Source organism: Pristis pectinata, chromosome 1 (assembly GCF_009764475.1).
Source record: "Pristis pectinata isolate sPriPec2 chromosome 1, sPriPec2.1.pri, whole genome shotgun sequence".
Lineage (NCBI taxonomy): Eukaryota > Metazoa > Chordata > Chondrichthyes > Rhinopristiformes > Pristidae > Pristis > Pristis pectinata.
In genome coordinates this window covers 35,306,653-35,321,871 of record NC_067405.1, presented here as the reverse complement: position 1 = coordinate 35,321,871, position 15,219 = coordinate 35,306,653, and the positions used below count along the sequence as shown (strand labels likewise).

The 15,219-nt window shown below is 44.4% G+C and overlaps 1 protein-coding gene across 3 annotated transcripts in view; it reads left to right on the top strand.

The window, feature by feature from the left end:
* Window positions 1-15,219, top strand: part of ttc21b (tetratricopeptide repeat domain 21B) — an 85,758-nt gene that overhangs the window by 50,673 nt on the left and 19,866 nt on the right. For all 3 annotated transcript variants that reach the window (XM_052027546.1, XM_052027564.1, XM_052027554.1), the window contains exons 21-25: window positions 2,129-2,239; window positions 9,991-10,072; window positions 10,994-11,144; window positions 12,542-12,703; window positions 13,506-13,701. In XM_052027546.1, coding sequence (XP_051883506.1) covers window positions 2,129-2,239; window positions 9,991-10,072; window positions 10,994-11,144; window positions 12,542-12,703; window positions 13,506-13,701 — 702 coding nt within the window. The remainder of the gene's footprint in view (window positions 1-2,128; window positions 2,240-9,990; window positions 10,073-10,993; window positions 11,145-12,541; window positions 12,704-13,505; window positions 13,702-15,219) is intronic.

Here is a 15,219-nt window from a genome sequence, read left to right as displayed (position 1 = left end):
CTGCCATTTAATGACTTTTCCCTTGCCTTTTTGAACCTCCCCAAATGTATTGCATTACACTTCTCTGGATTAAGTTTTATTTGGCACTTTCTTGTACTACAGACCAGATAATTCGTATCTTCCTGCAGTATAAATCTTGCCTCACTGTCAAACATTCAGCTAGTCTTGTACCACCTGAAACTTCGTTATCAATGTCAGCAAGACCAAGGAATTGTGGACTTCGGGAGGGAAAAGTCGGGAGAACACACACCAGTCCTCATTGAGGGGTCAGCGGTGGAAAGGATGAGCAGCTTCAAGTTCCTGGGCATCAACATCTCAGAGGATCTATCCTGGGCCCAACCCATTGACGCGATCACGAAGAAGGCGTGCCAGCTGTTCTACTTCATTAGGAGTTTGAGGAGGTTTGGTATGTCACCAAAGACTTGCAAATTTCTACAGATGTACGGCAGAGAGCATTCTGACTGGTTGCATCACCGCCTGGTATGGAGGCTCCAGTATGCAGGATTGAAAGAGGCTGTAGAGTGTTGTAGACTCAGCCAGCTCCATCAGGGGCACAACCCTCCACACCATCAAGGACATCTTCAAGAGGTGGTGCCTCAAGAAGGCAGCATCCATCATTAAGGAGCCTCACCATCTGGGACATGCCCTTTCCACGTTACTATCATCAGGGAGGAGGTATGGGAGCCTGAAGTCCCACACTCAACTTTTTAGGAACAGCTTCTTCCATTCCATCATCAGATTTCTGAACGGTCCATGAACTCTACCTCATTATTTCCTCCTTCGTACTTATTTATTCATTGGTAACTTATAGTAATTCTTATGTCTTGCACTGTACTGCTGCCGCAAAACAACAAATCTCATGCCGTACGTCAGTGATAATAAACCTGATTCTTACCCCCATGCTATGTAGAGCCTTGTCAAAAGTCTTTTTAAAATCCACGAAGACGACATCAAATGCATTGCCTTCATTAACCCTCCTTACTACCTCTCAAAATATTCTATTGTTACTTAGATAGTACATTGCAAAAAAGAGCATTATATGGTTCCCAGAAATTAGGAAAGCAGACAGACATTCCAGGCTACAAATAACTCCTGAATGTATCAGAGTTTGGAGAGATCCTGTCTACAGATGGTATCAAACAAAAAAATATTAATTTGCTGAACTCCATTGTTCCTGTGAAATTTCAAATTAAAATCTCGATGGAAAGTTCCAAAGTGAAGAAATTAGTAATCATAAAACTGGGGACCTAGAAGTTACATCATGTAGAAATTAAATCATGTAGCATAAATGTAATGGAATAGAACTAATGATTGTATTTCTAGGCCAGTAGTGTGTACACACGTGAAGCACTCTGTTTCATTTATCCTTTCACATATCTCGGTCATTCATTATTGTTGGAGCTGCACACTAATACTGACCACCCAATAGCACTCACCGACTCATGAGTAATAATAAATAAAAACAGTGCCCATGTTGCCACCTCTTGTTATACAATGTTCTGTATGTGAAAGACAGAACCATGCAAATCAACATGCCTAATATTTTTATACAATCTTTCACAACTACACCATAAAATCATTCATCTGTGTATGTACTTTTGGTGCCTTTGCCATGCTCCTTCAGTGTAGTAGTCTTCCAGTGGCTAAATCCAAGTTGGTGCATGGTTGCTCCTTGGAGTTGAGAAGGTTGAAGGTGGTCATTAAGAGACTCCAAGGGTTCAGCTTGGGACTGCAATGTTTTGACTTGAGCAACATCTGGCCGACAGGCAACTACAAGAGCACTCTCATGAAGTGACAGTGGTGAAAACTTGATTGTGATCATCCTGAGAGAAAATAACTGATTTGTACTCCACTGAGCCACTGCCATTCCCTTAGATGAGCCAACAGTAAGCTAGAGGACACACTGCTGGGGCTCTTGTACCTCAAAGCCCCTTGAATACTTGAATCCAGACCCATGTTGATAATTGTCTGAGCTTGTAAGGTAGCAGGCTGCACTTTGCTATAAATGGATATTAATGCTATTTTCCCATGCCCCCAAATGAGTTCCCAATTGTGTATATTTGTGAAATAATGTGTTATCATTCTCCAAATATTTTGTCATGCTGATTTTCCAATTTTTCTGATATAGGTCATGCTGGAGCTTGCTCGTTTGTATCTTGCTCAAGATGATATTGATGCCTGTCAACATCAATGTGCAATTCTATTGAAGAGTGACCAAGATAATGATGCAGCTACCATGGTAAGTAGAAATAAAAACATAGTGCTACAATTGGCACATTAAAAATGAACTACAGGCAACCCCCTCATTACAGCAGTCTGGATAATGAAAATTTTCCCTCATGGAATTCACAAATCAAGACAAGATATTTTTATTAGTCACATGTACATCAAAACACACAGTGAAATGCATCTTTTGCATGGTGTTCTGGGGGCAGCCTGCAAATTTCGCCACGCTTCCGCCGCCAACCTAGCATGCCCACAACTTCTTAACACTTATGTCTTTGGAATGTGGGAGAAAACTGGAGCACCCGGAGGAAACCCATGCAGTCATGGGGAGAACATACAAACTCCTTACAGGTGGTGGCCGGAATTGAACTCGGGTCTCTGGCGCTGTAATAGCGTTACACTAACTGCTACACTACTGTGCCTGCCCTTAGCAAGAGTAAAGGGAAAAAGTAACTGGTGGGAGTTGTCTATAAGCCACCAAATAATAACATTACAGTGGCATAGGCAATAAACCATGAAATAGATGTAGCAGAGGATGCGGAGAGTCTACAAAGAGATAATAGATAGGTTAAATGAGTGGGCAAGGGTCTGGCAGATGGAGTACAATGTTGCTAAGTGTGAGGTCATCCACTTTGGAAGGAAAAATAGAAGATCAGATTATTATTTAAATGGTGAAAGATTGCAGCATGCTGTAGTGCAGAGGGACTCGGGAGTGCTCGTGCATGAATCACAGAAGGTTGGTTTGCTGCAAGTACAGGGTACTGGTGATCTTGGGGTGCAAGTCCATAACTCCCTGAAAGTATAAATGCAAGTAGATAGGGTGGTAAAGAAGGTGTGCAGTGTACTTGCCTTCAACGGTCAGGGTATAAAGGTTGGGAAGGCCACATTTGGGGTATTGTGTGCAGTTCTAATCGCTGTAATACAGGAAGGATGTGGAGGCTTTGGAAAGGGTGCAGTAGAGATTCACCAGGACGTTGCCTGAATTAGACAGTATTAGCTATAAGAATAGGTTGGACAAACTTGGAATGTTTTCTCTGAAGGATCGAGGCTGAGGGGTGACATGATAAGGTTGTCCAAAATTATGAGAGGCATAGATAGGCAAGTTGATAGGGTTGTTAAGAAGGCGTGTGCTGCATTGGCGTTCATTAGTCAGGGGATTGAGTTCAAGAGCCATGAGGTAATGTTGCAGGTCCATAAAACCCTGGTTAGACCACACTTGGAATATTGTGTTCTGGTCACCTCATTATAGGAAGGATGTGGAAGCTTTAGAAAGGGCGCAGAGGAGATTTACCAGGATGCTGCCTGGATTGGAAAGCATGCCTTATGAGGATAGGTTGAGGAAGCTAGGGCTTTTCTCATTGGAGCGAAGGAGGATGAGAGGTGACTTGATAGAGGTGTCAAGATGATAAGAAGCATAGATCAAGTGGACAGCCAGAGACTTTTTCCCAGGATGCAAATGGCTAACATGAGGGGGCATAATTTTAAGTTGATTGAAGGAAATTATGGGGGGATATCAGAGGTAAGTTTTTTACGCAAAGAGTGCGTGGAATGCACTACCAGGTTAGAGGCAGATATATTAGGGAGATTTAAGAGACTCTTAGATAGGCACATGGATGATAGAAAAATGGAGGGGTATGTGAGAGGGAATGGTTAGATTGATCTTAGAGTAGATAAAGGTCGGCACAACATCGTGGGCCGAAAGGCCTGTACTGTGCTGTAATGCTCTATGTTCTTTTTTCCACAGGGTAGAAATGTCAAATACTAGAGAGTATAGCTTTAAGGTGAGAGGGGAAAGTTTAGAGCAGGTTAACAAGGCAAGTTTTCTTTTACACAGAAGGTGCTAGCTGTCTGGAATGTGTTGCCAGGGGAAGTGGTGGAAGCAATTACAACAGCAAAGTTTAAGAGGCATTTAGACAGGCACATGAACATGCAAGGAATGGAGGGATATGGACCATGTGCTAGCAGGTGGAATTATTTTGGATTGGTATCAAGGTTGGCACAGTCATCGTGGGCTGAAGGGCTTGTTTCTATGCTGTATTGTTCTATATATGAGGAAAGCTTACGCAGTTCAAACATCTGTAATTTGAAAGCAGATGAAAATTTTTCCAAATTGAGATATTTCATTTCTAACTAATTAGATCAATCACACAACTTTTTCACACAGAGGGTGGTGAATGTAATGGAACGAGCTGCCAGAGGAATTAATTGAGGCAGGTACAATAGTATAATTTAAGAAGCACTTGGATAGGTACATGGAGGGGTGGGGCTTCGAGGGATATGGGCCAAACACAGGAACTTGGGACTAGCTGGGTGGGCACATAGTCAGCATGGACTGGTTGGGCTGAAGGGCCTGTATCTGTGCTGTATTGCTCTATGACTCTCAAATAACATTGAAGCCTTAGTTCTATGTTCTATTGACCACATAATGAGTGGTTGCATGGGCAATCCAACGTTTGAATGGGAGTACTCTCAGAACACAAATAGCACTATTTCTAAATACTATAACAGGTAATAACAGGAAAATTAGAAAATATTCACAGCTATTTATTAAAAATCATTTTACAAACAAGATTTTCCAGGCACGGAACTAACCCTGCTTAAAAGTCAGTTGTTTGTTAAACGTTGCGCTCTCCTTGTGTAATCTGACTGTCTCTGATAGTTATTTATTAAGTTATCTTGCATATTACAAATGTGAATCTGAAGTAGAATCTGGAGTAACACACACAAAATGCTGGAGGAACTTAGCAGATCAGGCAGCATCTTTAGAGGGAAATAAACAGTTGATGTTTCAAGTCAAGATTCTTCATTAGGACTGGAAAGGAAGAGGGCAGAAGCCAGAATAAAAAGGTAGGGGCTAAAGCGAGTCTGGGTGAGAACATGGTCGAAGAGCCGGAGAGCAGCAGAGATCATAGAGGGGGAGCAGTGAGAGAGGGCCTCACCGAACTCCCGTTGAAGAGAGGAGGAAAACTTCTTCAGGGTAGGCATACCTCGAAGAGGCTTCGCAATGGAGCAGCAAAATGGATAATCTGCAGTGCAATCTGAAACAATAGTTAGAAATTCCTCCTGCACAGTACAGAAAAATAAAGTTAACTTCTAATGTCAAAACCATCTTAAAAGCACTGATGCCCTTATTGTCAAAATATCCTTATTATTATTCTTGCAATAACTTGAGTTTACAGCTATTGTGGCGACTCACCGTTTAGTCGGGCGGACCGGCTTGGCAGTCGGGTCGCGCGGCGTCGGAGCGACGAGGCCCAAGATGGCGGTGGGCCTCGTCTTTCCCGAGCGACGGGGAGAACCCGCGCGTGGGAAAGTCTTGATGACGTAGAACTTATGTCATTGCCGGTTGCTTTGGGCGGGAACAGTCTCCCTTAAAGGGCCCGCGCAAGGCGGGAAAATAAACCACTTCTGTTCGACAATCCTCCGACTAGCGTCTTGTTTTATTTCGCGGTAGCAACCGCTACATTGGTGACCCCAACGGTCCAAACGGATTTTGGACCCGCGCAATGGCCGACAGCACAGCAGCCAACGCAGTGGTCCTCGAGCTGCCAACCTTTTGGTCACTTCGGCCCAGCGTCTGGTTTGACCAGGCCGAAGCACAATTCCACCTTCGGCAGATCACCTCCGACTCCACGAAGTACTACCATGTGGTTAGCTCTCTGGACCAAGAGACAGCTGCCCAGGTTGGAGACTTCATCCAGTCGCCTCCGGAGGAAGATAAGTACCCGGCTTTCAAAGACCTTTTGATTCGGACCTTCGGCCTCTCCCGTCGTGAGCGCGCCGCCCGCCTGCTTCATCTGGACGGCCTGGGGGACAGATCCCTATCCGCCCTAATGAATGAGATGCTGGCATTGGCCGAGGGACACAAGCCATGCCTGATGTTCGAACAGGCCTTCCTCGAACAGCTCCCCGATGACATCCGCCTGTTGTTAGCTGACGCCGACTTCAGCAACCCCCGTGAGGTGGCTGCCCGGGCAGATGTCCTGTGGAGGGCCAAGCGCGAGAGCGGCTCGTCCATCAGTCAAATCACCAGGCCGCGAGCCCAACGCCCGCCTCGCCCGGCCCCAGCAACCAAGCAACCACACCCCAGGAACGCAGACAACGACACGGGTGACCAGCTGTGCTTCTACCATCAGAGGTGGGGTGCGGAGGCCCGTCGATGCCGCCCACCCTGCAAGTTTCAGGGAAACGCCAGGGCCAGCCGCCGCTGATGGCTACGGCGGCTGGCTGCTGACAGAGCCTCCTATTCGTTCAGGACAAGAAATCTGGATGGCGTTTCCTCGTTGATACTGGAGCGGAGGTCAGTATTTTGCCCCCGACCGGCCGCGACACTCGTAACAGGCCACCCGGTCCTCTACTCAATGCCACCAATGGTACAACGATACGGTCTTTCGGCACCCATACACTTCAATTACAATTCGGCGGCAGCCGTTTTACCTGGACCTTTACCCTTGCCACGGTCGCCCGACCACTCCTAGGAGCTGATTTCCTTCAGGCCCACAACCTGTTAGTCGACCTGCGAGGGAAGCGGTTAGTCCACTCTAGCACCTTCCAGACCTATCCCCTGGGAGAAATCAGCACACCAGCCCCGCGCCTGGACTCCATTTCTCTTCCTGGCGACGATTTCGCCAAGCTCCTAGCCGAATTCCCATCAATTTTGGCACTTTCGTTTACGAATTCTAGGCCCAAACACGGGGTACGACACCACATCATTACTACAGGGCCACCCCTTCATGCCCGAGCACGACGATTACCTCCAGACAAGCTCCGCCTGGCAAAGGAAGAGTTCCGTCACATGGAGGAGCTGGGGATTGTTCGCAGGTCAAACAGCCCCTGGGCCTCCCCCCTGCACATGGTCCCCAAAGCCACCGGAGGGTGGAGGCCCTGCGGCGACTACCGCAGGCTGAATGACGCTACCACCCCAGACCGCTATCCCATCCCTCACATCCAGGACTTCGCAGCGAACTTACACGGGGCCCGCATCTTTTCCAAAGTGGACCTCGTTCGGGGATACCACCAAATCCCGGTCCATCCGGATGACGTCCCCAAGACTGCGATTATCACCCCATTCGGCCTGTTCGAATTCCTTTGGATGCCGTTTGGCCTTAAGAACGCCGCGCAGACCTCCCAGCAGCTGATGGACGCAGTAGGCCGAGACCTGGACTTCGTGTTCATTTACTTAGACGACATACTGATCGCCAGCCGTAACCGCCAGGAACACCTTTCCCACCTCCGCCAGCTGTATTCCCGCCTCCGCGATTTCGGCCTCACGATCAACCCGTCCAAGTACCAATTCGGACTTGACTCTATCGATTTCCTCGGCCACAAAATCACCAGTGATGGGGCAACACCCCTACCCGCCAAGGTGGACGCTATCCGCCATTTTGCCCGCCCTGACACAGTCAAAGGCCTACAGGAATTCCTTGGGATGGTCAACTTTTACCATCGGTTCATCCCTGCAGCAGCCCGTATCATGCGCCCTCTGTTCTCGCTGCTGGCTGGTAAGGGCAAGGACATCACCTGGGCCGACGAGGCTGCGGCTGCTTTCGTTAAGGCCAAAGACGCCCTGGCAGACGCCACGATGCTTGTACACCCTAGGACTTACGTCCCGACTGCCCTCACGGTGGACGCGTCCAACACCGCGGTGGGTGGGGTACTGGAACAGCTACTCGAAGGCCGTTGGCAACCCTTGGCATTTTTCAGCAAGCACCTTAGACTGCCCGAACTGAAGTACAGCGCTTTTGATCGGGAACTTCTAGCACTGTATCTGGCGGTCCGGCATTTCCGATACTTTCTGGAAGGCAGGCCTTTCACCGCTTTCACCGATCATAGGCCTTTGTCGTTTGCCTTCTCCAAAGTCTCCGATCCCTGGTCAGCTTGTCAGCAGAGACATTTATCCTACATCTCTGAATTCACAACTGACATCCAACATGTCTCCAGAAAGGATAATGTCGTTGCTGATGCACTTTCCAGACCAACCATCCACAACCTATCCTTGGGTGTCGACTACGCGGCCCTAGCTGACGCACAGCAAGCCGATGACGAACTGCCCAGCTACAGAACCGCAGTCTCGGGTCTGCAGCTCCGAGATTTCTTGGTTGGTCCAGGTCAGCGGACCCTACTTTGCGACGTTGCGACTGGTCAGCCCCGCCCTATAGTCCCTGCAGCCTGGCGGAGACGCGTTTTTGACTCGGTACATGGGTTGGCGCACCCGTCCATCAGATCTACTGTCCGACTGGTCGCCAGCAAGTTTGTCCGGCATGGCCTGCGCAAACAGGTCAGTGAGTGGGCCAGGACTTGTCCGCACTGCCAGACGTCAAAAATCCAGCGACACACCAAGGCCCCACCACAGCAGTTCGAGCCTACCCGTAGGAGGTTTGACCACATACACGTCGACCTCGTGGGCCCTCTGCCGGTTTCAAGAGGAGCCCGGTACCTCCTTACCATCGTGGACCGGTTCACGAGGTGGCCTGAGGCAACCCCCCTGACTGACATCACAACTGATTCCTGCACCCGGGCGCTGCTCACAACTTGGGTCTCACGTTTTGGTGTTCCGGCCCACATCACTTCAGACAGAGGCACCCAATTCACTTCCAGTCTCTGGGCTGCATTAGCGAACCTGCTAGGGACGCAGCTGCACACCACCACGGCCTACCATCCTCAATCAAACGGGTTGGTGGAACGTTTTCACCGCCATCTGAAATCAGCCTTGATGGCCCGCCTGAAGGGTCCTAACTGGGTTGACGAGCTGCCTTGGGTCCTGCTTGGCATACGCACTGCCCCCAAAGAAGACCTCTGCACTTCGTCAGCTGAGCTTGTGTACGGGGCGCCCCTAGTTGTCCCCGGGGATTTCATACCTGCCCTTCGGGACCAAGGGGAACAACCCCCAGCAGTCCTACAAAGACTGCGCGAGAAGCTTGGCGACTTGGCCCCGATTCCCACCTCACGGCACGGTCAAGCCCCATCCTACCAGCCCAAGGAACTATGGGACTGTAAGTTTGTTTTCGTTCACAGGGGCACACCTCGGGCGCCATTGCAACGACCATATGAGGGACCGTTCCGAGTCATACGGAATAATGGATCCACCTTTATTTTGGACATTGGAGGCAGGGAACAGGTTTTCACGGCGGACCGCCTCAAACCGGCCCATTTGGATCTGCAACAACCTGTTGAGGTTGCAATGCCGCGACGTAGAGGCTGGCCCCCTAAGCGGCAGCTGGCACAGCCCGCGGACCTTGGGGACTGTATCGCCGGTTCTGGGGGGGGGGGGGGGTTGTGTGGCGACTCACCGTTTAGTCGGGCGAACCGGCTCGGCAGTCAGGTCGCGCGGCGTCAGAGCGACGAGGCCCAAGATGGCGGCGGGCCTCGTCTTTCCCGAGCGACGGGGAGAACCCGCGCGCGGGGAAGTCTTGATGACGTAGTACTTACGTCATTGCCGGTTGCTTTGGGCGGGAACAGTCTCCCTTAAAGGGCCCACGCAAGGCGGGAAAATAAACCACTTCTGTTCAACAATCCTCCGACTAGCGTCTTGTTTTATTTCGCGATAGCAACCGCTACACTATAGTACATAGAGGATACTGGCATCAAAATAACAGATAATGCTTGTGATGTCTTATAGCCTTTCTATTTTCATGAAATGTCAACTCATCATTATATTCAAGGAGAGTACTGTCAAATGTGTTGTGATTTTAAAACATTTAACTATTGTTCTTTGCACATTTCTTTGTAATATTTAGTCTAATTTCAGTCATTTTTTTGTTATAGATGATGGCTGATTTAATGTTCAGAAAGCAGGATTTTGACCAAGCAGTATTTCACTTTCAACAACTTTTAGAGCGCAAACCAGGTAAATATAGCAGTTAACTGTTTTTAAATTGATTATGTCTTGTAGTCAGTATTACAATGATGCCAAAAATTTATAAGTATTTGCCAAACTGTCATTATTTATCTATTCTAAGAATGTTGATATGAAAAATACCAATTTTGCTGACCAATTAACAAGAACTTCACCAAGGAAGTAGGTATAAAAGACAAACAGTAGGAATGAACTTTGCATTTTATTTAATAACTGTGTGATATATGTTAAAAGTTTGGGTCTTCCTCTTGTATCTAATCTGATACATTGAAACCTTAACTGTCTGGTCACCACCATCTTGCCTGTACCTCATGGAGCAGTAGCAGTATCTAGGGGAATAACAATGATACTCACTTTCTTGTGGATTGGATCTCTTATGAAATTATACTTATTCAGTTTATCTCACTAGAGGAAAAAAAACTTGGATTAGCAAACAAGATGCTGTATTTCACATTGAACCACACAAACAGAACATCAAAAATGATATAATGTAATCAGAATAATGTGTTTTTGCCCTTTTCCAAAAATGGAGCTTGCTTATGTTATCTCATTTTGATGTAAAATGTGAATTAACCTTACTCAGGGCAGAAATCTGTTGCCTGACTGAATTTTTGGTATCTGGATCCTGAAGTTAAATGCTATTCACCATGATGCATCAGGTTAGTCAGCAATACGGTTCTTAATGTCTTCCATTATAACTTGGCACTCTTAAGAAATCACCATTCTTAGACATTTATGTAAATTGACAACCATCCTATATTTTAATCTCTCTTGTCAAATGATGCCAAGCCTTCTGAGTAAATTCTGCTCAGATTATATTTAAAAATCACTTGCATCTGACTCTTTCATATTGGGATAATGGCGAAGGAGTATCAAGCTATAACAACTGGCATTCATGTTTTTTTTGTTCAGATAACTTTGTCACATTAGCACGTTTGATTGATTTGTTGAGGAGAGCTGGAAAACTAGAAGATGTTCCAAGGTTCCTTGATATGGCTGAAAAACACACTCCAAGACCAAATTCTGAGCCAGGATTTAATTATTGCAAAGGATTGTACCTCTGGTAAGTTAGCCTTTAATAAGTAACTACTGAAGGTCCAATGATCAAATACATGTGGCATTGCACCAGAAAGATCAGAAAAATCTCACATTTGAGTTGAGTTTGTCCATTGCTGACAGGAAAGCAGTTTTGAGCTTTATTTAACAAGTATAACATTCTGTTTTATGACATCGTTCCAGCTGTGGGTGTCAATTTACTTGATTTTTTTTTGTCATTGTTTTATATTCCTAAATCATGCTCATTCATTGAGGCATCCTACTTTGGACAGATGTTGGGACTCTAAATGTATGACACCTATACTCACCAGTAATGAGCTAGCAGTAATGATATTGTTTGTCCTGATCTTGGTTAACATAATATTGTGATGTTTCAGTGAACTGACGCCACAGCACCCTCCAGTGGCGTCTTAATATTAACGTCAGCTTTCCCTCCATATTTCAATACCCCTTTTAACATATGGAAGAAAGTAATTTCCCTTGTCTTCATTGAGAATTTTTGTGAATAAAAAAGCTATACATTTATAAAGTCTAGAATATTAAATCTAATTGCAGGTAGTTGTGTTATAAAGCAATAGTTATGTTCCTAAGAAATCTCGTGTGACAGAAAATCGCATTATAAAAACAATTGTGTCAATGGAGAAAAGGGGGTTAAGGCCTAGAGAGTTTCAGACTCGCAATAACAAAGTTATTTTTTCTGCAGGATTTTCAAACATGAAGTTGTTTTTAATAGCGGCAAGTTCATTTTGTTACCGTAAGCTTAAAATACTAAAGGCTGTATGTTACATTGTTTAATAGAGTATCATTGCACAAGTACCAATAGAAGAAATTGCTTGTCGATTTCCAATGGCCTCCTGTGGTGAAACTAGCAGCCTGTGTTCTTAAGAGACAATGGTGTCTGATTACTGTTGGAAGGTTACATGTAAACAGTTTTATTTCCCCAAGACAGCTTTTTTTTCCTGCTTGTCAATTTGCAAAGTAACTCTTAAGTGATTTTTTAGTTCCCAATTGAAATTGCGTTATAACAAATTTGGCCTGCATAATACAAATAGGGTTCCTTAATTCATCAATCACATTATATCCAATTCGTGTTATGGAAACGTGCATTATAGCAGAACTACCATTATTGTAACAGATCCTCTTATGTACCGAATCAAATGGGGATCAGATTTTATAAACTGACATATATGAAAGCTACATGTTCCAAATCAATTTTCAAGTGCTAGTACTCCAAGATATAATTTAGTTCAAATGTCAATTTTATAGTAGAATTGATTTGCATAAAGAAAAAATGGTAGTATATTCTACCCTAAGATTTGTAAACGTATCTTCAATATCCACTCCCACTTTAATAATGAAATGTTTTCTCATAAGGGACACTTACAGTATTTTTAATTTTTCTAGGTACACTGGGGAGCCAAATGATGCACTCCGACACTTCAATAAAGCTCGTAAGGATAGTGATTGGGGGCAAAATGCAGTTTATAATATGATAGAGATTTGCATGAATCCAGATAACGATACTATAGGAGGTGAAGTCTTTGAGAACCTGGATGGAGACGTGCGGTGAGAACAGTGCTGTTAAAATTTAGTCTACTATGTTTGGTTGAAAAGCTAGGGAGTAATCAGAACTCCTTTTAAGTTGAACATCCAATATTGTTTTGTCGTTGGTTTCAATTCTGCTATAATTTCTCACTTTTTTTAAAATTAAACTTACATAGAACATTACAGCACAGCCCATGATGTTGTGCCATATTTTATCCTGCTCTAAGATCTCTCTAACTCTTCCCTCCCACATAGCCACATAAAAGATAGAAAAATGGAGGGCTATCTAAGAGTCTCTTAAATGTCCTTAATGTATCTGCCTCTGCCGGCAGTGCATTCCACACACCCACCACTCTGTGTAAAACAAATCTTACCTGTGACATCACATCCCCCTTACCTTCCTCCAATCACCTTAAAATTATGCCCCCTTGTGTTAGCCATTTCTGCCCTGAGAAGAAGTCTCTGACTGTCCATCTTGTTGCTTTATTTCAATTATTCCTGTTCCAAAATTAAAATCTTTTCACAAAATATTTTCCTGGTTCAGTTTAGGCAGGTGTTCAGAAAAAACCCTCCAATTTTGCTGTGGTTATTGATTTTTGGATTAATTTTTATGGAAGCAAATTATTGGTTGTCCAACATAATTTACCAGGATTCAGTACATTTGATTGCTTGCACATACAAACCAAACAAGTAATTGAAGCAGTATTTGAAACAGAAACTCAAATGCTGTACAATTCCGGTGGGAAAAACTGCTACTTGAACAAGAGATTAAAATTGAGCAAATAAGTTTAGGATGTCTCACAAATGTTTCTGTTGCCAATAGAAACTCAACTGAAAAGCAAGAGTCAGAGCAGTTGGCTGTCATGACAGCAGAGAAACTTCTGAAGGAACTTAAACCTCAGACTATTCAAGGTCATACCCAGCTACGGATAATGGAAAGCTGCTGCCTAATGGCAACAAAGCAAAAAGCAAATGTGGAACGGGCTCTTAATGTCTTCACTGAAATAGCGACAGCTGAGGTTAGTCTGTGACTTATTCAAGATAATTATGGACATGAAAGCAATTTTGCTCATCTAAATTTGTACATTTCTGAAATTATCCAAGATCTTTCCTTGCACTATTATAGTGGCACAGTGATGCAGCTAGTAGAGCCACTGTCTCACAGTGTGAAAGACCTAGGTTCAATCCTGATCTCAGGTTTTGCCTGTGTGGAATCTACCACGTACTCCCTGTGATTGCATGAATTTTCTTTGTGTGTTCCAGTTTCCACTGGGTGCTCCAGTTTCCTCCCACATTGTAAAATGTGCAGATCGTTATGTTAATTAGCCATTGTAAGTTGCCCAGTGTGTCAGTAAGTGGTAGAACCTGGGAGTTGGTTGGTTGAGTGCTGAGTTGGTGAGAATGTGGGAGAATTAAAAAAAAGGATTAATGTAGGATTAGTGTAAATAGGTGGTCAACAGATGACACAGCTTGTTGTGCCAATGAGCCAGTTTTCATGCCATCTCTATGTCTTTAAGTAGTCCATGCTGCCCATATTTTGTAGTAAGAACTTAATATCATTCCTAAACTTAATACCAGTTTGAATCACTACTTTCTTGATCTAACTTGTAATTCATTATATACCAAATTTACTTTTTTCTTGCATGCTTCTAAAATCAGCTATTGTTAGCCTATTAGAGAACAGGCTTGATGTTCTGTAAACTGCCTTCTCTGTTTGAATACATCTACCCCCTCCTCACCACCCCCACCCCCCAATAGAGCTGGATAACACTTTTAAGCTTTGAATCCTCCAGAGCACTCCATTAGTATACATATTCTGGTTTTCTAGTTATATGGAGTTTGGTATTGTTGGCTTTAGTGATTCCTGTACAGCACAGTTTGGAAATGTTATGTCCAAGCCTTCTTTACATTTACTTGCATCTACTTCAAGAAATAGCTGAGTTATCCATTGCTCATTCCTATGTGCAGTGGTTATACTCACCTGCATTAGGTATCAACATTTGCTGTTCTGAACTTAGTTTAAAATTTAGAGGGAATACTTTATTAAAATATGATTCCATCATCACTAAGATCTTCAGAGATAAATCTGATCAATGTTTATTGAATCATAGACTCTGATATAAATGAGAGAATATATTTATCTATGCACCACACAGTGACAATAAGTAATTCATCATAATTCTATTAATAAATACATCTTGTTTCCATCATTTAGACACTGATATATACATTTACTGGTCTTCGGAAATCCATTTGTAGACTACTACAGTGTTACTTTGGTCAAGCACAATCTACCTCTTCTGAATCTGTGTTTACTATCTTTTGTTTGATATATTTATCCACAGCTTATAGAGATTTTAGCAGCTGACATTTGAAAGAGACATGACATCTATCCTAAATTTTTAAAGAGTCTGAATTTTTTTCCCCCGCGTAGTCCTGGGCAGGGGGTGTGGGGGGGGGGGGGGGGGGTCTGAAATGCAGTAGAGAGAAAAGAAAGCTTTGGAAAATGAATTTATTTAGCAGGTTCTTACCAAATT